This window comes from Rhinatrema bivittatum, chromosome 3 (genome assembly GCF_901001135.1).
Source record: "Rhinatrema bivittatum chromosome 3, aRhiBiv1.1, whole genome shotgun sequence".
Lineage (NCBI taxonomy): Eukaryota > Metazoa > Chordata > Amphibia > Gymnophiona > Rhinatrematidae > Rhinatrema > Rhinatrema bivittatum.
Window position 1 is genome coordinate 93,013,624 of NC_042617.1, and position 23,031 is coordinate 93,036,654.

The 23,031-nt window shown below is 47.5% G+C and overlaps 2 protein-coding genes across 6 annotated transcripts in view; one reads left to right on the forward strand and one right to left on the reverse strand.

The window, feature by feature from the left end:
• TRMT6 (tRNA methyltransferase 6) overlaps positions 1 to 18,876 on the reverse strand; it is an 81,118-nt gene extending 62,242 nt beyond the window's left edge. The window contains exon 1 of one of the 2 annotated variants that reach the window (XM_029593495.1): positions 18,734 to 18,876. In XM_029593495.1, the coding sequence (XP_029449355.1) occupies positions 18,734 to 18,846 (113 nt within the window). In that variant the 5' untranslated portion in view covers positions 18,847 to 18,876. Of the gene's footprint in view, positions 1 to 13,950; positions 13,955 to 18,733 lie in introns of those variants that run through there. The other variant, XM_029593496.1, reaches the window with a different exon arrangement.
• A 271-nt stretch (positions 18,877 to 19,147) lies between these two features.
• LOC115086957 (DNA helicase MCM8-like) overlaps positions 19,148 to 23,031 on the forward strand; it is a 200,697-nt gene continuing 196,813 nt past the window's right edge. For 3 of the 4 annotated variants that reach the window (XR_003855373.1, XM_029593488.1, XM_029593490.1), the window contains exons 1-5: positions 19,148 to 19,285; positions 21,162 to 21,352; positions 21,435 to 21,527; positions 22,117 to 22,199; positions 22,533 to 22,679. Coding sequence is in view for 3 of the 4 variants with exons in the window: in XM_029593488.1 (XP_029449348.1) it covers positions 21,172 to 21,352; positions 21,435 to 21,527; positions 22,117 to 22,199; positions 22,533 to 22,679 (504 nt within the window). In the remaining variant the exon portion in view is untranslated. Of the gene's footprint in view, positions 19,286 to 21,161; positions 21,353 to 21,434; positions 21,528 to 22,116; positions 22,200 to 22,522; positions 22,680 to 23,031 lie in introns of those variants that run through there. The other variant, XM_029593489.1, reaches the window with a different exon arrangement.

The following is a 23,031-nucleotide window of genomic DNA, read 5'->3' on the forward strand; positions in this document are numbered from 1 at the left end:
CCGCACATCCAAGCGGTAATGTTTGGTAAAAGTGTGAAGAGAAGACAACGTCACCGCATGACAAAACTCCTGTGGAGAAAGCAGTTGACACTCAGTCCAAGAAGCCGCTCATGCTCTAATAGAATGTGCCTTCACAGCCACTGGTATCTGATGACCCTTACAAACATAAGCAGAGCAAATTGTCGCCTAAGGAATTTGTGACTTCCAAATACCGCAACCAAGTGAGTCACACATCCAAAAGATGCAGGATTCCTGTGGGGAATCCTTAGACCACTCTGGAAAGGCCAGCAACTCCACCATCCGATTCCCATGAAAAGAGGTCACCACCTTCCATAAGAAAGGGGACCCTGCGCAATGTGACTCCGATATTAGAAATGTGCAGAAAAGGATCTCTGCATGACAGCACCTTCAATTTTGAAATCCGCCTGGCAGAACAAATGGCTACCAGAAACACTGTCTTCAATGTCGCCCTTCTCAAAGGCTCAAAAGGCGCTCCACAGCGTACCAGCAAAACCAAATTGAGATTCCAATCTGGACACAACTTCTGAACCAGAGGCCACAAATGCTTGACTTCTTCCAGAAACAAGCCACAACAGAATGAGAGGCCAAAAGACTTCCCCTGCAACTTGCCCCTAAGGGAACCCAAGCGGATATCTGAATACGGAGGGAGCTATAGGCTAAACCCTTAGACAAAAACCCTTCTGCAAAAAGGCTAAGATCCGAGGAACATCCACAGATAAAGGATCCATTTTCTGAAGTAGGCACCACGATTCAAAGGCCCTCCAGAGCCTGGCATAAATCAGAGATGTAGAGGAGCGTGGAAATAACCGGTTCTGAATAGCCTTTCAGCCGCAAACTGCGAGACCAAAGTGATCTTCCCTATCCGAAAATACAGGGGCCCTGCCAAAGCAAGCACGGCAGATAAGCCAGCCTGATGGGACCTTCTACTGTGAGATGCACAAGATCCACAAACCATGGAAATCACGCCACTCTGGTGCCACCAGCACCACCGTTCCTGGATACAACTCTATGCGTCGCAGAACGCGACCAATGAGAGGCTACGGAGGAAACACATACAGAAAAATTCCGGTTGGCCAGGGGCACACTAGAGCATCTAGTCTCATCGAACCGGACTGCCTCTTGCAACTAAAAACCTCAACGTCTTTGCATTGGCCCACGTTGCCATGATGTCCAACTGGGGAACACCCCATCTGTCACAAATGTGAATTCCAGGCTTCCAGGGACAGTTCCCACTACCCCAGATCTAGCTGCTGCCTGCTGAGGAAATCCGCCTGCATGTTGTCCAATCCTGCGATGAGCGAGGCCACAATCCCCTCAAGATGGCATTTCACCCACACAAACAGCAGCTGCATCTCCCGAGCCACTGAGGGACACTTGGTTCCTCCTTACTGGCTGACGTATGCCGCCATTGTCGCATTGTTTGAAAACACTCGAAATATGCGTCCCTGGACCAAAGGCAGGAACACCTCCAGGGATCTGCGCACTGCCCTCGTCTCCAGGCTACTGATCAACCAGGATGCCTCCGCCACTGACCTGAGACCCTGAGCCAACTGTACCAGGCACATTGCCCCCCCAGCCCTTGAGGCTGGCACCTGTGGTCACCACCACCGATCTGGGGCATCCAAGCACAATCCTTTTTCCAAGTTGGCCCTTGACAGCCACCATGAAAGACTGGACCTGGATTCTTGTAGAAGAGGTAATGGCAGATTATACTCCTCTGACAACGGATTCCACTTGGCCAAAAGCGCCTTTTCACAAAGGACACACGTGAGCAAAGGCCCAGGGAACCAAGTCCAAAGTCGAGGCTATGGAGCCCAGCACTTACAAGTAATCCCAGACTTTCGGCACCGACAGGCACCTATGACAACCTGTCTGCTGTCAAGAGGCCCTTCTGGGTATCGAAAAGGGCTCCTAGGTACTCCAACGTCCGAGATGGAATCAGTACACTCTTAACTACATTGATCACTCAAACCAGAGATCTCAGGGTATCCAAAATTCTTTGTATGGACCGACCGCACTCTTCCTCCATCTTCGCCAGAATCAGCCAATCACCCAGATATGGATGGGCCAGGATTTCCTCTCACCTCAAGGCCGCTGCCACCACCACCATCACCTTCATGAAGGTGCAGGGAGCCATAGCCAACCTAAAAGGAAGGGCTCAAACCTCCGATGATCCTTTCGAATGGAAATATGAAGATATGCCTCAGTCAGGTCCAAAGATGCCAGGAACTCTCTCCTCTGCGGACCTCTGCTATCACTATATACAACGGCTCCATGTGAAAAAGTGGAACCCGCAAGGCTACATTTATCTGTTGCAAGTCCAGAATGGGTCAAAAAGTGCCCTCTTTCTTGGGAACCACAAAATAAATGGAGTACCTACCCCCGCCCTCGCTCATCCGGAGGGATGGGGACTATTGCGCTCAAACTTAGCAACCTTTGCAGAGTCTCCTCCATGCTCCTTGTTTCTTTCTCGATGAACAGTGTAACTCCAGAAAAGCCTCCCTGATCGAGCACGAAAATTCCAACATGTAAGTCTTTTAGCAATTCCAGGACCCACCAGTCCAAGGTGATCTTGATTCACTTCCCATAAAAGCAGAACAACCTGTCTCCTACCGCTTCCACTGAGGAGTGGGCAAGCCTGGCATCATTGGGAAGACTTTCCTGCTCCCATCCCTTGAACGGCTCCATCTCTAGAGGACCTGCGGGAACCCCGAAAGGATTGCTGGTGTCCCGACAACTGTTTTGCCCTTGAATCAGAGGCCCCTTTGGTGGAATGAAATCTCTGCGAATCCTGAAACTGGGACCTGGAAGGAAAAACCTTCTTATTGCTCTTCTCTTCCTCCGGCAAACGGTTCCTTTTGGACTCTGCCAAAGATTTCATCAGCTGATCCAAATCCTCACCAAACAGAAGCCTTCCTTTAAAAGGCAGTGTACACAGCTGGGATTTGGACCATAGGTCCGCTGACAAATTGTGCAACTACAAAAGCCTGCGTGCTGCCACAGCGACCATGCCCCTAGTGGATGCACGCAACAAATCATACAGCACATCTGCCACGTAGGCTACTCCCGCCTCCAAGCACGTGGAATGCCCTGGACTGAGCGTCTGGTAGAAATCTACTCCTGTGCTTTCTGAAACCAACACAAACAGGCCCGCTGCATCAGGCTGCTACCATAAGCTCAAGGCAGATACCTCAAACATGTGCTTTAGCTGAATTTCCAGCTTGTGGTCCTGAACATTCTTCAGAGCGCTTGAACCTGCTACTGGGATCGTAGTCTTCTTAGTCGCCACAGAGACTGCTGCATCCACCTTAGGAATCTTTAGGCAATGCAGGTTTTCCTCCATCTAAGGACAGAGCGAGCCAAAGCCCTACCGACCTTCAAGCTTGCTTCCGGGAAATCCCACTTCCGAATGATCAGCTTCTGAATCTTCTTAGACAACGGGAAGGTAGTGAGAGGACCACACAGCCCATCCAGAACCGGATTCACTCCCTCATGGTTGGACTCTTCCTGAGTCATCTTCACCCCAACTCCTCCAACACTGGAGAGATGAGGGGACGGAGCTCCTCCTTTTTAAACAGACAGACCACACTAGGACCCCACTGGGGTCCATGTCTGGGTCTGCTCCCTGATGGGAGGCAGGATCATCCTGCATATCAACAGAATCATCCAGATCTCTGAGATCAACCTCAGCACCAGCAGGCCGCAAGCCCAGCTTAAGCAGATCTCTCAAACCTCCCGCCGATGCCAGCCTTGGCCTCTTAGATGAGACACTAGTCCGTCTCTCTCTGGACCTCTCTCCTGCACCTTTCCAGGCAAGTAAGGCTCTGTGTAACAGCAGGACAAACTCTGGAAAAAACTCCTCCGGTTCCTCAGCACCATGTGAGAGAAGACTGCCATCGGAGCCCTGCACCTCCTTCCTGATTCTCATCCCCCTGCACCACAGGGGAGAGGGGGGAGGGGAATCTCCAGGCTCTCAGCGGGCTGAAGATCCCAGGACCCAATCTCCCGTGGTTGCGACAGAACCCACACCCCCCCCACCCCGGGGCCACAGGCTTTGCCCCCGATAATTGGAAGGCCCTCCTCTCCTTGGAGCCGTCCGCAGAGGTTCTCTCTGCTCCTGATGCACAGCCTGTGCGGAGGGAGCAGGAAGTAAGATGAGCTGACCAAAGCCCGCAGGCCCTGTAAGCTGCCATGCGTGGCTTAGGCGCCATCCGCCAAGAGCAGGAGCGCAACGCGGCCAAAATGTACCAACACTGAAGTAGGCCGCACCATGTGGCTGCCACACCGCACCGTTCTGATGAAAATGAGCGAAATGCGTTGGCTTGAGCTGCGCACGGTGGGACTCAGTGGCCAGAGCGACGCTCGCCCCGGACTGACTGCTCCACAAGCTTTCCCCACTGAGGGAAAAAGGAAACAGCGGCAGACTCCTTCAGCTCTCCCTCCTGCAGGCCCGAACAGCTCCTGCTGACAGATACCGGCCTTAGACTGAATCTCCCAGCCTCACAGGAATAAATAACCCTGCTCTAGTTTCCCCTTCCTAAAAATCTCTCTTTTTTTTAAACTAATAAACAAAGTACAAAAGAAAGGGTACTTTCCTGAGCAGCGGCTGACAGGAGGAGACATCGAAGGTAAGAGGGAGCCAGTCCCGAAGCTATCAAAACCTCCAGAAGCAACGGGCTACAACAGACAGGAGTTTCCAACCCCCCGGACATCTGGCTCAACCAGAGGGATGGCCCACAAAGGAACCTAACACTTTGGGGAGCTCCACCAACTTCTTTTCACTATCTCCACAATTTCAGTTAGAACTGCATGTTTGCATGTCTACCATCTTCTGGAGGCAGAGAAATACTGAGGAACTGCAGGTGGCACGCTTTGTTATGTAGCAGTGCCTCAAAGCTTTGTACCCTGCATCTGCTGGTAGGGATGAATGAACACACTTGTCTGGACTGATTCGGGGTACGAACAGGAAAGAGTATATAGGGTCAAGAGAAAAAGAATGGGGAACTGGCTGCAAATGAAGTGTGTGTCGAATTAAAAGTTTGGCTGCAAAATATAGGAGTCAATTTTCAGTGGCTAGCTGGCCAGCAAAATTAGCCAGAAATTTATCTGGCTAACTTAGCTGGGATATTCAGTGGTGCTGAATATACCCAGCTATCTAAAATAGTTAGCTGCTCTTTGCTGGTCCTAAAGTTAGCTGGCTATCACCAAAAATGAGAAATTACTTGATAATTTCCTTTTCCTTAGACCAGACAGATAAATTCAGGACCAGTGGGTCATGCACCTCTACGAGATAGAGACGGAGCTGAGCTGATGTTACAGTATATATACTCCTGCAGTGACATCAGCCTGCCAGTATTCTGTTCAAAAGTCAACTGTGGACAGACTAGCAAAATCTGATTAATAACAGATAACCATTTCAGTACTCAGCCAACAGAAAACATTAAACTCAAAGAATGCACCGACGCCAGTCTAGGGACTGGAGTAATACTTACCAGTAATCCCTGGAACACATAGCCACGCAGAAGGCCTATAGCACAATCATTCGGCAGCCAAGGGTGGGAAGCTAAATTCATCTGTCTGGTCTAAGGAAAAGGAAATGTTCAGGTAAATAGTAATTTCTCATTTCCTAGCACTCAGACAGATAAATTCAGGACCAGTGGGAAGTATCCAAGTTATTCCTGATCACAGTGGGAGGCTGCCCGCGATCCTGTCAAAACTGCACTTGCAAAGACTGTGTCCTCCTGGGCCTGCACATCCAGATGGTAATACCTAGAAAAGGTGTGTAAGAGGACCATGTCGCAGCTCGGCAAATGTCATTGAGAGACAATCTAACTTCCTCCCATGACACTGCCTGAGCCCTAGTGGAATGAGCCCTACCTGTCTAGGTAACGGCTTTTCAGCATCCACATACGCGGCCATGACTACCTCCTTAATTACTCCTGGGGGAATTCTGCGCACAAAACCTTAAAATTCTGCAAAATTTATATTGGTCAAAATAAAACAATTTACATGACAGTCTTTGTAATTATGTTTTAAATTAATACAGAAAAAAGTTATTACTTAAAGATGCAGAATTTTAAATATTTTGAGCAGAATTTCCCTAGAAATTCACTGTAAGAGTGCCCCTTTCACTCGCTCTCCCTACTCCCCTGGCCACTTTGTCCTCTCAGGCCCCAACTCCTCCACCTGCCAGTATCTCTCCCTCCATCTCTAGGCTCAACCCCTTCTACTCTATCGCCACTCCCAGAGTTTGACCCCATTCTCAGTACTGCCCCTCACACAGGCTCCCTCTGTCCCTCCCTCTCTCACACACATGCCCCTTTCTCTAGTACACATTCTCACACCCTCACACAGGCTCTATCACTCTCTCGCATACACACATCCCCTCATAGAGGGCCCCCTCTCTTGCACACACACCCACCCAAGCTCCCTTTCTCTCTTACACATACATCCTCACACAGGCTACCTATGTCTCTCTCTCACGCACCTGTTCACACAGGCTCCGTCTCACACATACACAATCCCTTCACACAGGCTAGCACTCTTACATACACACAATCCCTTTTTCATACACATGAGCTCCCAATTTCTCACACACATACACATTCCTTCACAATCACCTCATATAGGCTCCCTCTCTCTGAAACCCACACTCAAGCATCCCCCCCCCCCTGCTCTCTTACCTCCCATGCTCTCTCTCTACACACACACACACACACACTCTCACCGGGGCCTTCCTTCTTCGCTGCGAGCGGAGCACATTCCGTTCGCGGCACACGGGGGCTTTCCATTTCACAGCGCACAGCGCGCCGGGGCCTTCATCTTCGCTATGACCGCAGGGCATCCCCGCTGCACATGCGGTACGCGCTCCATTCACAGCATGCCGGGGTCTCCTCTGCTATTTTCTGCGCAGAATTTGGCAATTCTGCACAAATTCTGTGCTCCGCAGTAGAGCAGAATCCCCCCGGGACTACATAATGGAGTGAGCTATTGTAACCCGCGAAGCCGGCTCACCCTGTTTACCTCCATCATGAAGGACAAACAGGCGATCTGACTTATGGAAAGGTTTAGAAACCTCCAGATACTTCACGACATGTCTCTTGACATTGAGGGGTCGCAACAGGCGATATTTCTCTGTATCTCTTTCCATATCAAGAGAAGGCAGGGAAATGGAATGATTCAAGTAAAAATCTGAGACCACTTTTGGCAAAAGGGAAGGAATAGTACACATCTGTATCGCCCCTGGGGTCACCCAAAGGAATGGCTCCCGGCAAGACCAAGCCTGCAGCTCAGATATTCGATGTGCAGAACAAATCACCACAAGAAACACAGTTTTTAACATCAGTAACCGCAAGAAAATGTTACGCATTGGTCGAAATGTGTGAGGCCGAGATCTCCTGAAGATGCACTTCTGCCCATTCCATAAGTTGGTCTATCTCCTGTGAAACTTGCTGGCTTCTTGGTTCCTCACTGCTGAATGATGTAAGCCACTATCGTTGCATTGTCAGACATTATCCGGACTGCTCTACCCTGCGACCTGCTGCAGAACTGCAAGCATGCCAACCAGACTGCCTGGGCTTCTAACCAACTGATGTTTCACAGAGACTCTTCTGTACTTCAGCACCCATGTGCTGTCAGTTCCTGAAAGCGAGTTTCTCACCCTGGAGGCTCGCAGCCACCGTGAGTACTAATGAGTCCGGCGATTTTAGGGAAACTCCCTTTCTTAGATGATCCTCTTGCAACCACCACTGTAGTTGAGAGAAGACCTCCATCGGCAGGTGGAGCCGAATCGAATAGTCCTGAGACTGTGGGCTCCAACAAGACAGCAGGGAGCGCTCAAGAGGATGCATATGCACCCTCGCCACCACTTCCAGGGTTGCCGCCATCAGAGTACCTGTAGATAGGACCACACTGTCGGGCGTATAGCGTTCATTAAGAAACGCACCTGTGCCATCAACTTCTGAATACGAGTTTCCGGCAAGAAACTACTTTGTGTTGAACCAAACACCAAGATACTCTAATGACTGAGATGGCTGAAGACTGCTCTTGACTAGGTTCACCACTCAACCGAGCTCCTACAATGGGGAGATCACCTTGTGGCTCACCAAGCAGCTCTCTTCCAGAGACTTGGCCTGAATCAGCCAGTTGACAAATACGAGTGTACCAGCATCCCATCCTCTCTCAACTCTGCTGCCACCACCAACATAACCTTGGAAAAAGTTCTGGGAGCGGTGGCCAGACCAAAAGGCAGCACCTGAAACGGATAAAGGCACCCAAACACTGTGAAACGCAGAAAACTGTGCTCCAATCGGTTGGGAATATAGAGGTATGCCTTGGACAGATCCAAGGAAGTCAGAAATTCTTCTAACTGCTCGACCATTATCACGGAGTGCAAATGAGTCATCCACAAATGATAGCTGACCCCTTTGAGATCCAGGATAGGATGAAAGGAGCCCTCCCTTCTTGGGCACAATGAAATAAATGGAATATCGACCTGTATTCTCTTGAGACATGGGCACTGGGACCCGAGCCCTCAGACTGAGGAGCCTTGACAATGTACACTCCACTGCTTGCTTCTGCGGGGATGGACAGGGAGACACCAAGAACACGTCCCAAGGAACACTGGGAAACTCCAGCATATATCCCTGCCATATCACCTCTGATAAAAAAAAAATATATGAGAGGTGCCCCCCCCCAATCTCCTGTTCCTGGGGGTGGGTTATCAAACCTTCATGGGGAGGCTCGGGAGGTTCCACTACCCGAGCCTGCGCCCAGCCTGGACTGTCTGGGACGAAAGGACTGAGACCTAATGAAAGGTTGAGTCCTCTCAAAAGGTTGTTCCTCTGTGTGGTCAAAAATGCCTGGAACTCCTGGTATGACCCCTCATGCCAAAGGAGGGCAGCGCCTGCTCCTTATCCTCTGGCAACCGAGGACCCTGGGATTCGCCCCGCTTAGTGGCAAATTTCTCCAACTCACTCCCAAACAAGAGCGAGCTTTTAAAGGGCAATTTCATAAGGTTATCCTTGGAGGTCGCATTGGCCAACCAACTTCTCAGCCATAACTGATGTCTGTCCACTATTACCAAAGCCACCCCTCTGGCTCAGGTCCAGACCAAATTGCAGCCCGCATCTGTTAAAAAGGCAGTTTCTGGCTCCATAACTGCCCTGGAATTCACTCCAGGTTCATCAACCTCCTGAGAGCGAAGTAAACAAGAGCGAGCCACCAGGGTACAACAGGAAGCTTTCTGCAAGGTCATTGCCACTGCTTCAAATTCTTGCTTAAGGATGGCCTCAATTCTCCTATCATGCACATCCTTCAAGACTGCTCCTCCCTTCACAGGGATAGTCATCCACTTAGAGGCGGCACAGACAAGTGCAACCACTTTCTCATTACTGGATCCAGGGGGTATAGGTCTTCCAAAGCCCAACCCCCTTTGATTGATTATTTATTTATTTAAAGCTTTTATATACCGAAGATCATGTACAAGTACATATCGCTTCGGTTTACAGATAACCAGAATTAGAAATACCATGGGCATGGTGTACATGGAACAATTAACATTAAACAAATAATACAACTATAAATTATATAATAATAGTAATAATAATGATAATACTACTACTACTAATAATAATACTAATATAATATAATAATCAATAAACTGTGAGCAAGCAACAAACAGGGTATACATTGAGTATGTGAGATATTAGCTTCTGGGGCGTCCCACTCAAGTTCAATCAAATCTTGAATGGCCTACATAAAAGGGAAAAAACAAGAGGCTTTACGCAAAGAAACCAAAATGGGATATTTCTTTGGCTCAGACATGGAATCTGCCCCAGGTACTTCTAGAATCTTCAAGGTCTGGGAAATCAGCGCCGGTTGCTCATCTCTTTCAAAGAACGGCAATATAGTCCTATACAGTTCCAACACGGAGAAATTTCCCCTTCCTCCAGAGTCAGGATCAGCCTCATCATCAGTGCCATCCGGAATCCTATTGGGAGGACTAGCTGCCAATCTAGGCATATTTTGGTGCTTAACAGTAGTACCGAGTGAGTGAGATCACCACCTTTGACTCTGACCTGACAGGATTGGACGGGGTTGAGGACTATGCCTGAAGAAAGGATTGCAAGCCTTGAACAAAATTCTACCCACGAAAAGGCAGAAGGATCCATGCCAAAAACCATAAGGCACCTGTGCTGTGCCCACTGAGCTACTGTCCCCCACTGATGAACCAATTAAGGGAGTTCCAAGATCAGGTGCCCCTCCTGACATGTTCTTACCCAGGCAATCATCAGGTTGGGAAGAACCAGGCTTAGTAAAATCAGAGGAAGATAATTCTCCCTGAGCCTCTAAGCAGCATTGGCACAAGAGAGGGCACGCCAGGCTGAGATGCCCGAATATGGCAGGCAGCACAGAGGGAAAGGCGCTTAGACCTATGGTGCCCGTGGCTAAGAAACCTATCAGTACACTTACATGCAACTCAAGTCGTGTGTCTAGCTGAATTCATGCTGTAAAATTTAGGTGCGCAAAATTTAGATGCACAAAATTTAGGCATCCCAAGGCTAGGCGTCACAAAACTAGGTGCACTTCCACCATTCTAAAATTTAAGTGCACAAACAATACAGCCCAAATTGTGCACACAGGCAACACACCCAAAAAACTGGGCGCACAACTTGTACTTACAGCCAGATGCACTTGCATGCACTGACGGTCCTGAAGAGGGCAGCATAACACGCAGAAAAAAAAAAAAGTGAGCAAAATGCCGCCGTGGCCTATCACACAGTGAACAAAGAAAAGCCTAATATAAGGGCCTAGCTCACCTGGGCTGCTCAACCCACCAGGATGCCCAAGTCCCTTTTCTTCCCTTGGGAGCAGGAATGTTGGAATGGCACACTGAGCACAGAGACTGGAGGATGGAGAAAGCCTTATAAAACGACCTTTCACTTTTTTTTTTAACCTTACCTGATGAGCTCAGCCTTACCTGGCTGAGTACAGAGACTATTTCCGGCTGCGGGGGAAGAGGGCATATACCGTCACTGCCAAGCTCGGCTTCCTGTACCCGCTGCCTTTCAGCTGTTTTAAACAGCTGAGTCCACATTGGCTAAGAAACCAGCTACCGGACCAAGGCACTCATCTGAGGGACCATGGAAATCACCTCAGGAATTCTCAACTGAGGGAGGGACCATTTGGTATCACTGCAGGAGAGCGGGGCAAATTATATCTCCTTTTAAAATTTGAAGCAATCCCCAGTAGGGAGATTCACTTCCATCATCTGCTGGAGATGGAGAATACTGGCAGGCTGATGTCACTGCAGGAGTATATATAGGAAAATTGGTCCTTACCTGCTAATTTTCATTCCTGTAGTACCACGGATCAGTCCAGTCTCCTGGGTTTTGCCTCCCCTCCAGCAGATTGAGACAGAAATTTTAACAGACTCCGTCCTATACCCCTGATGTGCCACCTAGAGTCTGTCAATATTACACTGTACCCGAGCAGAGAAAAGTAAACTAGTACAACCAAATTCCCCCCCCCCCTTGTAGAACAGAGGGAATGAAAACTGGTAATATGAATGAAAACATGCCCATTCTCTTACCATTTGAAAGTGGGCACACAATGTCAAAATGCATTGAATAAATCTGCAGAATATGAACATCAACCAGCCGAGCAGACTCTCCATTTCCCCATGGGTGGGACTCTGGATTGATCCGTGGTACTACAGGAACAAAAATTAGCAGGTAAGGACCAAAATTTCCTTTCCCTGTACGTACCCAGATCAGTCCAGACTCCTGGGTTGTACCAAAGCTTCCCTAACCAAGGTGGGACTGAGAGAGTCCCGCTCAGAGAACACTGGCCCCTAAGAAACCGGGCTCTGGGACCTGGACATCTAGACGGTAATGCCCAGCAAACGTGTGCGGAGATTTCCACGTAGCTGCTCGACACATCTCCTGCGGCGACACCTGCTGATATTCCGCCACTGAAGTCACCTGCGATCTAGTAGAATGAGCTCGGAGACCGACCGGAATCGGACAGCCCTGAACTAAGTAAACCGAAGCAATAGCTTCCTTCAGCCAGCGTGCAATGGTGGCCCTTGAATCTTTCTGACCCTTTCTGGGACCACCCCATAGGACAAACAGATGGCCCGAAAGACTGAAACATTTCGTGACCTCCAAACAACGTATCAGTACGCGTCTGACGTCCAACTGTCTTAACTCCATAGACTCGGAAGTAGAAAGATCTAGGCCCGCCAAGGACGGGAGCTCCACCGTCTGATTCAAATGAAAAGAGGACACTACTTTCGGAAGAAAGGAGGGAACCGTTCGTAAAGAAACTCCTTCGTTAGAAATCCTTAAGAAGGGCTCCCGACAAGATAAGGCCTGTAGATCTGAAACATGCCACGCCGATACGTTAGCCACAAGGAAAACTACCTTCAACGTCAGATCTTTCAAAGTCGCCCACTTCAGTGGCTTGAAAGGCGCATTACAAAGGGCACGGAGAACCAGGTTGAGCTTCTATGACTCGAAGGATGCAGATGTTTAACGCATGCAGAAAATGAACCACATCTGGATGAAACACTAGAGCAAGGCCCTGTACCTTTCCCCGAAAACTACCAGGGGCTGCCACCTGAACTCGTAGGGAATTGAAGGCTAGACATTTTACTAGGCCTGCCTGCAGAAAGGCCAGAACATCTGGAATAGTAGCCCTGGACGGCTCCACCGCGTGGTTCAAGCACCAGTCCTCGAAAATACCCCAAACTGACATAGGCTATGGAGGTAGAAGTTTTACGGGACTGCAAAAGCATAGTAATCACCTCCTCCGAGTAACCCTTATTTCTCAATCTCCGCTTTTCAAAAGCCATGCCGCTAGACAAAAGCGATCTACCTCTGTGAAATAAATGGGACCTTGTCGCAGCAGACTCTGGGACGGATGAAATCTCAGCGGGCCGTCTCGGCCACTGTGGCGCGACTAGTATCACCTTACCCGAATGAGCCTCAATGGTCGGCAAGGTTCTACACCGCAAAGGCCATGGCAGAAAGACATACAACAGAATGTCCTTTGGCCAGGGAAGTACCAGAGCGTCTACACCTTCCGCTCTTGGCTCTCTTCGATGATTGAAAATTCGAGGAGCCATCGCGGGCCTGGACCATCGGTTGCTCAGGAGACTGAAAGCCTCGTTGGAGAGGTCCCACTCTCCCGGATCCAACTGGTGGCGGCTGAGAAAAATCGGCCTACTCGTTGTCCACTCCGGCAATGTGAGAGGCTGCTATGGGTGTTGTTCCACCCAGCTGATTAAAGGTTGAGCCTCCATCGCCACCGGACGACTCAGAGTTCCGACCTTACGATTGATGTAAGCCACCGTCGTCGCATTGTTGGAGAGAATCCACATTGATCTCCCCTCTACTAAGAGAAGGAGGGCCTGTAGCACCAATCGAACCGCTCTGGTCTCCAACTGATTGATCGACCAAGAAGACTCCGACCTCGTCCACTGATCTTGCACTGCTGTTCATCGACAAACCGCTCCCCACCCGGAGAGGCTGGCATCGGTGGTTACCACTATCCAGGAGGGAATTTCCAAATCCACACAGTTGTAAATTGTCTGGACACAGCCACCAAAGAAGACTGGACCGTGCCGAATCTGTCAGTGGGAGGAGAAGATGAAACTGTTCAGAGAGCGGATTCCACCGGGAGAACAAGGCTGACTGAAGAGGACGCATATGCGCAAAGGCCCAGGACACCAGTTCGAGAGTGGAAGCCATCGAATCGCAAGGACTCCACCTGAGTGAGAAGCTTGGACAATCTTTCCTCGGTAAGGAAAACCTTTCCCAAGATCGTGTCAAACCGAGCACCCAAAAACTCCAAGGACTGGGAGGGAACCAGGTAACTCTTGTCAGGGTTGACCACCCAACCCAACGAGCTCAACATCTGTAGCACCCTCTGCACCGCTGCCCTGCAAAGGTGTTCTGACTTCACTCGAATCAGATAATTGTCCAGGTAGGGGTGTACCAAAATCTCCTCCTTTCGCAGGGCCGCTGCCAAAACCACCATCACCTTGGTGAAAACTCTGGGCGCAGTTGCCAGACCGAACGGTAGTGCACAAAATTGAAAATGATGCCCCAGGATCACAAACCGCAGATATTTCTGATGATCCGGGCATATAGGAATGTGCAAGTAAGCTTCTGTCAGATCTAGAGATGCTAGGCATTCCCCTTTGTGTACAGACACTATTACCAAGCAAAGAGTTTCCATCCGAAAATGAGGCACCTTTAGAGTCCGATTGACTCTCTAAGTCTAGGATGGGATGGAAAGTGCCCTCCTTCTTGGGCACCATGAAGTAGATGGAGTAGCGCCTTCATCTGAGCTCTCCCGCGGGTACCAGAACTATGGCACCTAGGTCCTGTAACCACTGCACAGTGTCCTGTACCGACCGGCGTTTTTTGTGGTACCCGCATGGGGAAACCATGTACCGCTCATGGATCGGCTGAGCAAAATGTAACGTGTAACAGTGTTCTACTATACTGAGGACCCACTGATCTGAGGTTAAGTTGGTCCACTCTTCTAGAAAAAGGGATAACCTCCCCCCTTTTCTTGGGACGGAAGAGTGGACCAACCTCACTTCATTGCGCTGACTTGGGACCCACAAAAGATTGTGGGGCTCCATCTCTGGCAGGTCGGTGCCCTCGAAAGGACCGATTCCAAGAAGATTGGCGGCTGGGACCCTGTCGAAAGGATGAACTGGTGGAACGTAAGAGCGAAACCGGCGATTTCCCCAAAATCTTGCCCGTTGAGGAAAGGATCCTCTTGTCCTGGGTCTATCCTCCGGCAACCTATGGACTTCTCCCCCAGAGATTTTATCATGTCCTCCAATTGTTGCCCGAAAAGCAGCTTACCCTTGAAGGGTAAGGAACTCAGTTGAGCCTTAGAGGAAAACATCTGCAGCCCAGTGTCTAAGCCAGAGGTGCCTGTGGGCTGACACGGCTGAGACCACAGTCCTGCCAGAAGTCCGCAACAGATCATAAAGCGCGTCAACACTGTAAGCTACCGCTGCCTCCAGGCGCCCTGCTTGCACCGCCTCACTTGCAGAAAGGGATGCTGCGGCTTGAAATTGTGAACCCAGTGGAGACTGGCTTGCAGCGTGAAACTGCTGCACATAGCTGCCTGGACTCCTAGGGCCGAAACCTCAAAAAATTTTTAAAGCTGCAACTCTAATTTGCGATCCTGCAAATCCTTCAGGGCAGTGGCTCCTGTTACCGGGATGGTGGTTTTCTTGGTCGCTGGCAAGACCGCGACGTCCACCTTAGGGACCTTAAGGGGGTAAAGCGCTTCCTCCGGAAGCGGGTATAACTTGTCCATAGCCCGACTTACCTTTAAACCAAGGTCCGGAGTGTCCCACTCCTTAAACAAAAGATCTGTAACTGACATATGAAATGGAAAAGATCGAGCTGGACCACTGAGGCCCACCATCACCGGATCCATAGCCCCAAACTGTGAGTCCTCCAGAGGAACCTCAATGCCCAGCTTCACCAGAATGGCCGGGATAAGTGGACCTAGCTCATCCCCTTCTGAACAGGCGGACCACTTTGGGATCATCGCCCTCCACTAAAGGCGCGTCTACTGGCTTGGCTGGCTGGAGCTGGTGATCCTGATCTGCATCTGGTCCTTCACCAGGGGCTTGCGGAGGAGACTCGCCTTCATCCACCCCGTCCGTATCTGAACTGTCCATCTGACAGGAAAAGGACCGGAGAGGGCGTTTGGCCTTGGGGGCTTCTATGCCACTGTGTGACTTGGTACACTTGTGGAGTGATGAAGCTCCTGTCCCAGCCCCCAGCGACGGCAGGACCTCATGGGGTACCTTAGTACCCTGGCTCTTTGCTGCTTTTCATGCTTTGAAGGCTTTATGCAGCAACAAAACAAAATCGGAGGAGAATGAGGAAGACTCATCCGAGCCCTTCCCCCGTTCCTCCTCTGAGGAAGAGATCTGCGCTGCCTGCAAGTCACCCCCCCAGGGGCAGCAGGACGCAGCAAAAGAGGTGGTGGAGAGCTCCCCTCCCCCAGGGCAGCCTTCTCCTGCTCCCTGAACTTTCGCAGTAAGGCTTCAGTACCTGCGGTGAGAAGAAAAGGGTCCTGAGGCTGCTGCAGCAATATTGCCCTCCCAGGGTCCCTGCGTGCTCTAGAGCTGCTACGATGCAATTTCACTGGAATCAGCTTCCCCAAAGAGCCTTCCTCTGCTGACAAGCACCCAGTACAAACTCCAGCCCGCAGACCGCACCATGCGTCATGATCCCCGAGCTAAATTAGGATCGGGGCCCGAAAAAAGAACCAGCGCGATCAAGACAAACCCCCGGGAGCTCATAGGAACTGAAAAGGACGAAAACGGCGTCGGAAGGAAGGAGGGCCAAAAGAGACCGCTAGGTCTGCTCAGAAATTAAATAAGTCACCTCAGCGTTGTTTTATCCTGTGTGCAGATCTTCCGAGGGTGAATGAACCAGGCTCCCCAGTATCACCCTCAGCTGTGGGCAGTTACAGGGCTCCCCCAACCCTTTGCTCCAGAGCCTCTGTTACCAGGGGGGATGGTCCCACCAGGACCTAACAATCCCTTGGGAGGCTTAAAGAGATATCTTCTCGCTCTCTTTTTTTTTTTTTTTTTTTTTTTTAAAAGAGTCCCTAAGGAATGAATACCAACAAAACTAGAAACCTAACACTAAACCCAGACTAAAGGTTTTGCACCTCTACCATCTGCTGGAGACAGAGAAATACAGACAGACTCTAGATGGCACTCTAGGTGGCACCTCAGGCCTCCCTTCCATCTGCTGGAGGGGAGGCAAAACCCAGGAGTCTGGACTGATCCGGATACATACAGGGAAACTGTGACATCCACTTTTCTCAATCTCTATCTGCTGGTAGAAGTGCATAACTCACTGGTCCTGAATTAATGTCTGGGTGCTAAGAAATCGGTGTTATCTGGCTAAGTTAGCCAGATAAGTGAGCTCTGCCCCAGAATGTCCCCAGCCGATCCCTGATTTAGCCAGCTAACTTTGTAGCTGGACAGAAAGAAAGTTGGTTAAGCCAGGGGAAGTCGGACCAGCAGGATTATAAAGCCTGTGGTTTGTCTGGCTAAGTTTGGTTCTTAACTAGACAAAACACTTTTGATACCGACTCAAACGAATATAAGGAAGAAAGATGTAACTCGACAGTCTGAAAATCGAAAATCGCTCTCAAATCTCACATAGCACATGCTTCTAGCCAAGTGGAGAGGAGGCATTCGCAGGAGGAAGGGAGAAGAAAAGTACAAGCATAGATGGCATTTTTTCAGATCTTTGCACGCACTCTTCCAGCAAAATTCTACCTGCACAAAAATCAAGTGCAAGTCACCCATGTGTACGCGGTAACTGCAACAAGTTTCAAAGCAAAAGTGTCCACACTATCCTCTCTTCTGTTTTTCCTTTTCAGCCTTCTGGAACTCATTGCTGGAGGCTGTGATAATGACAGTTAGCTTAGCTAGGTTTAAGAAGGTTTGGACAAGTTCTTGGAAGAAAAGTCCATAAACCATTATTAACCAGGTACACTTTGGGAAAGCCACTATTTATCCCTGGGTGTTAGCAGCATGGGATCTATCTACTATTTGATATCCTGTCAGATACTTTGTGACCTGCAATGGCCACTGTCAAAAACTGAATACTGGACTTGACAAACCCTCAGTTTGACCCAATATGGTAATTCTGATGTTCTAACCTGAAAATGTGTACAAAGGACATGTTTAGTGCACATAAAATAAGATTTATATACAGAAAACATATTGTGTTTTGCACTCAAAACATGATTTATGCATACAATTTGCACAGATAAAAAACATGAGTTAAGCCTATGGAACTCTGCATTGGGGAGCAAAATTTAATGCCTTAACATGGGATATGAATGGAGGAGCATTCATTTGTATGTACAGTCTCTTATAGTTTTTCATATTATTTTATGAGTTAAACTCCTTGTTGAATTGGGAATGAAACTATACACACAAAAACATGTGCACAGCTCAGCAGACACTGATGCCTAAGCGGGTACCCAAGGCAATAGGAGACAAAGCAACTTGCCTAAGATGACAAGGGGTCTCAGTGAGCTCCCTGGTTCTCAATCCATTGTGTTAACCACTACAAATAAGTTCATAGTTTCTCTCTGCCATTCATTCAAGGGCCAGCTTTATTAAGTATTTTCCCCATATTCGTAAAATGTGTAAAATGCTTTAGTATATATGACTCGAAGAGAACTGAGAGATGCCACACCATCTTCCTGCGCATCCGCGACCCAACTATAAAAAAAATGGGTATTTGTCTTAATGTGACTTTCCCTATAAACAAACAACTACAAAAGCCCATGCGGACTTTTAGATACATAAACTGAAAACTAGAAAATGGCTGAATAGAACTTTTATTCATATTTCGCGCTTAAAGGTATAAGACATGGGCATTGGTCTTTACTAGAACTTCGAAAACTGAAAAGGTCTATTTAAGCGGAAGCTTGGGAGAGAGATATAGGGTGGACCTCTTCTCCAAGCGGTATGGAAAAGGCTTCCGGAATATCCAACAATTTTCACAGGACTAGACCCAAAATAAAACATCCACATTTACATCACAACTGCCAAAAGAAAAAGTATCACAGTCCACTGATCACCGATCCCACCCCATTCAATCAGCATGCTACCCGACACCCAACTCTCACTCACTTCCTCCTCTGCACCTGCACAGCTTTGAACACGTCTTCTCTCTTCAGGACCACGAAATGCCCGTCTTGGATCGTGTCCCCAAAGCTCTCCCCGACAAGCTGCAGACTTTCCATCTCTGGTGGGCAGTGGGATCTAAAGCGACCCCTCCCTCTACCCAACCTGGTTATTTCTTGCTAGTGTTTCTTGCTGTGCTAGTACGGCGCCCACGTGCTGCTTCTCGCTTCCGCTTTCCGGAGTGCGCAGGCTCGGAAAAAAGCTGGGCTGAGAGCCGCTGAAAAAGAGAGAGAGAAAGAAAGAAAGAAAGAAAGAAAATAAACTGTTGCAGCTTTGGGATGAGACCCGGATGTTGAGATCTGTGACCCTGACTTTCGTTGTTTTGTCGAGAAACAGCAGTAAATGACGCTAAGAACCAAACAGACGTTTGCTAAACGGCTGCAACTCTTGCACTGTTGACAGCTTCCTGGCGGAAGTGACGCGCCTCTGGCGGCAGAAAAGAAAAAGGCGGCTACCGCTGTCTCTCCGGGGTTTAGCGTGTAGGTAGGAAGCGTCGGGGTGAGTGAGACGGTTCCTCGCGCTCCTTTTACTTACGGCGGTTTTGTCGCCGGGTTACGGGTGGTGCAGGGAGAGCTGGTGGTTACTGTGCTTGTTTGTTTCCAGCTGTGAGGCGCAGCGACTCTGAAGCCAACAGATGCCGTGCTAGATAGAGTCTCTCCCATGCACAATTCTGGGATTTTAATTATTTGTACTGGACTGGGGATATACACTGACTTATTAACAAATTATGGCTCCTACTGCCTGGTCTAGCGCTGAGTAGGGTTATAGAAGGATTTATGTTTACAATAAACATATACATGGTTAATACGACTCCAACATTGCTCTATGCTTCAACGGCAAGAGGAAATGTGGAAAAAAGGATTTGCATTCACAAAAAAAGCGGGGAGTAGCTTGCTTGTTATGGCGGTTACTAGCCCAATCCAAATAAGCCTGAGACTTCCCTTTCAATGCATATCCAGCGTAGCTCTCTGCTTCAACGGCAGGAGGTAATGAAGAAAAGATGGTTTATATTCAGACAACAACAACGACTGAATTACATAGTCTGGGTAAACAAATAAGCTTGCTTATTGTGGGGTTACTACCCCTAACCAATTAAGCTAGATACTTCACTTAGATTCAATTCCAGCACTGCTCGCTACATTAATAGGGGGGGAGGGAAATAGAATCAAAAGGTTACTAAGGGCCAAGAGTAACAAGTATGAGGGGAAAAAAAAACTGTGAAAGCTTGCTGGGCAGACTGGATGGGCCGTTTGGTCGTCTTCTGTCATTTCTATGCTTCTAATAGATTATCTAGCCTTGTATGGTGGGTTATGACATAATTTACAGTTAGTGTTCCTTCTGGGGCAGCAGAGCAACACTCTTAATTTCAAGCCCTGAAGGTGAGACCTAGATGAAAGCTACTATCTCATATTTCCAGTCATATCAGGGAAGCATTTCCGAGGTAGAAAAGTCCAAGGTCTTTGTCCCAAAATTCTTGTCCGGCCTGCTAGGCACATTAACTTGACAGCTTGACTTTATTTTGAGCAAATATGAAGAGGGCAAATTTCAAAAGCCATTTGCCTCTGGTAAATAGTCTGTGTGAAACTTGCCCACCCAGTATGCTGATAAAAGTATACACTAGGATCAGTAACGGTCCTATTTTTATACATGGGGAAGCAGGTGGGATCAGAGGTGTGTTAGATCCCAAGAAGCAACAATAGGCATAGTTTCGCAGGGAAAAAGTGCCCAAAGAAAGTAAGTACAATTCTTTGGGGGTACTTTTTCCCTACCCAATTTTTAATTGGAAAGTAGAATGGTATTGTGCACTTGGCTAAAGCAATGTAATGTTTGTGTTGGGCTTTTAGATTTCCTGAATTTGCTCAGAGCCTGAAGCACTAAGGGCATTTTTCCCATGTTGTATTTATGGGAAAAACTCTTCGTCGTGGATCCTGAAATAGTCTTCCATCAGGGATAGTATTAGCTCTTTACTTTAAAGTGACATTTTCACTTTTTTTTAAGAATAAAGTAATGTGGTTGCTGTGCTACTTAGCGTGGCTATGTAAAATAAAGGTCAATAAAGTTTTACCTGATACCTTTTTATTGGACTGAATACATTTGTGATTCTTGATTAGTCGAAAGCAACCATTTTCACCTTCTCTGTCCTAAAATCTTACCAATGCTTTTCAGAGAGATTAAGACAATCTTTTTATCATCTCCAAATTTCCATTCTGTTTTTTAAAAGTTAACATGCATGCTTGCATATTCATTGGGAATCACACAGTAAGTGATAGCTCTTTTCACATGACTGCTCTTATTTAGGGGAGAGAATTTTATTTTGCGTTAAGATGCTCTCTTCTGCTGCTTCAAAAACTTAAATCAGAACTCTCACTTTCAGACAGAGTACAATGAGTGGAGATTACAGAGGAGGACGAGGATCTTGGCAAGGAGGATCCAGGGGCTGGAGAGGAGGAGGAGGAGGTGGTGGTTCTGGAGGATGGAGAGGGGGTCAGCCATGGAGAGGAAGAGGAGACTGGGGGAGAGGGCAGAAAGGGAGCTGGAAAAGAAACACCTCAAGAGATCATGGCGGTAAGTTAATTGTGTGTTATGTTATGCCAGAACTTTAAAATATGAATGAAGAAACTACTTATCCTTCAATATTTTGTTGTAGGTTTTTCAACACCAGCCTCTCAGGTTAGATTAATTCAATCAACTCTGGATTTGTTCTTTCCATATAAAGGATGGAAACTTTATTTCTCTGAAGGTATTGCATTTTTTCTGATAATTCCATATTTCATATCTTTATCTCACCATATATTATAATATACAGCAACAGTACTTTTCATACCCGAACAGACTGGAATTTCTGTATAGTAAGACTGTTATTTGCTTTGGGTAAAAAGGATAAAATAAGCTGCAATTACAATTGTTTTTAAAATCAACTAAAAGGAAACTTCTGAATATGAAAGTTATGATTGACACATGTTGCGTAACTTAGAGGGTCAGATTTGTAGTGAGGGATGAGGCTGAGTTGGCTGTTCTTTAAAACAGCAAATTAATGTGACTTCAAGACATTTTGGGTTTAATTAGACCTAACCCCAATTTTGAAAATCTTTAATGGGATAATTATTGGGTTTAAATGTATATGTAGATAGTTCAATATTATTATTAGACTGGGTGCCCTCTTCATTTATTGACTTTTATGTATTCTAAAAGCTTTAAAAGCAACTCTGTACTCCTGTAAATCATCCCTTGGCCTCTCCCTATGTTTTCTGATAGGTATCTTTTTTATATAGTGCAGTTTCTTTAAATTGTTTGCCTTTGGAATTACTTAAATATGTTTCTCTTGTTAGGCTATAGTGACAATTCTCCTTTTGTTCAGAAGATTCAAGCATTTGAAAAGTTTTTCACAAGTCGTATAGATTCTTATGATAAGGTAAGACATTTTGCTATTTGAGAGCAGAATGTGAAAATAGATAATAAAACATGTACATACACTTTATTTTGTGGGGATTCTTTTCTAACATTTTTTAAAGGTTTTATTTTTAAATTTTTTGCATATTTGTTGTTGCTATTATAAATCTGACGTGTAGAAATGCTACTATTGTTTTACTAGTGTAGACAATACAGCAAGTGCGTTACATGATTGCTATTTCAATATTTTACGTTGTACAACATTTTTTCCTACCATATCCTTGTGACAGTAGAAAAGTACATGAATAGCTGTTTGTCATGAGTTACCTACCATTTTAGCTCTAGTTTTTTACAGGATGAAATTGAAAGAAAGGGAAGTATTCTTGTGGATTACAAAGAGCTCATACAAGATGAAGAATTAGTTGCATTGGTCCCAATCTCCACTGAGCTGAGAGAGATGCCTGAAAAAATATTGGACTGTATGGGTCTAGCAGTTCACCAGGTAAATAGTTTTTCAAGTTGGTTCTAAACCTTTATAAAATTGATGTGCAAGTTTTTTATAATTAATCTCTCTTGCTCCTTTGCATTTCCAGCTCAATGAGAAGCAGGCCTGGCATTTGGCATCATGAGCCTTTATTTCTTGAGGATTTTTTCACCATTTTATATCCCTTCCCAGCATACTTTTAGTCCAGTCATTGCATTGACAGCCTTTAGGATGAGGGGCATTGTCAGGGATTTTTCTGGGGTCTTGAATCTAGGCAACACCATGTCTCTCCTCTCCTGGCTAACCCAGGGAGTGGATGGTCTGATGCAGGGATCAAATCAGGGAACTTCTGCAAATCAGGGAATGGCTG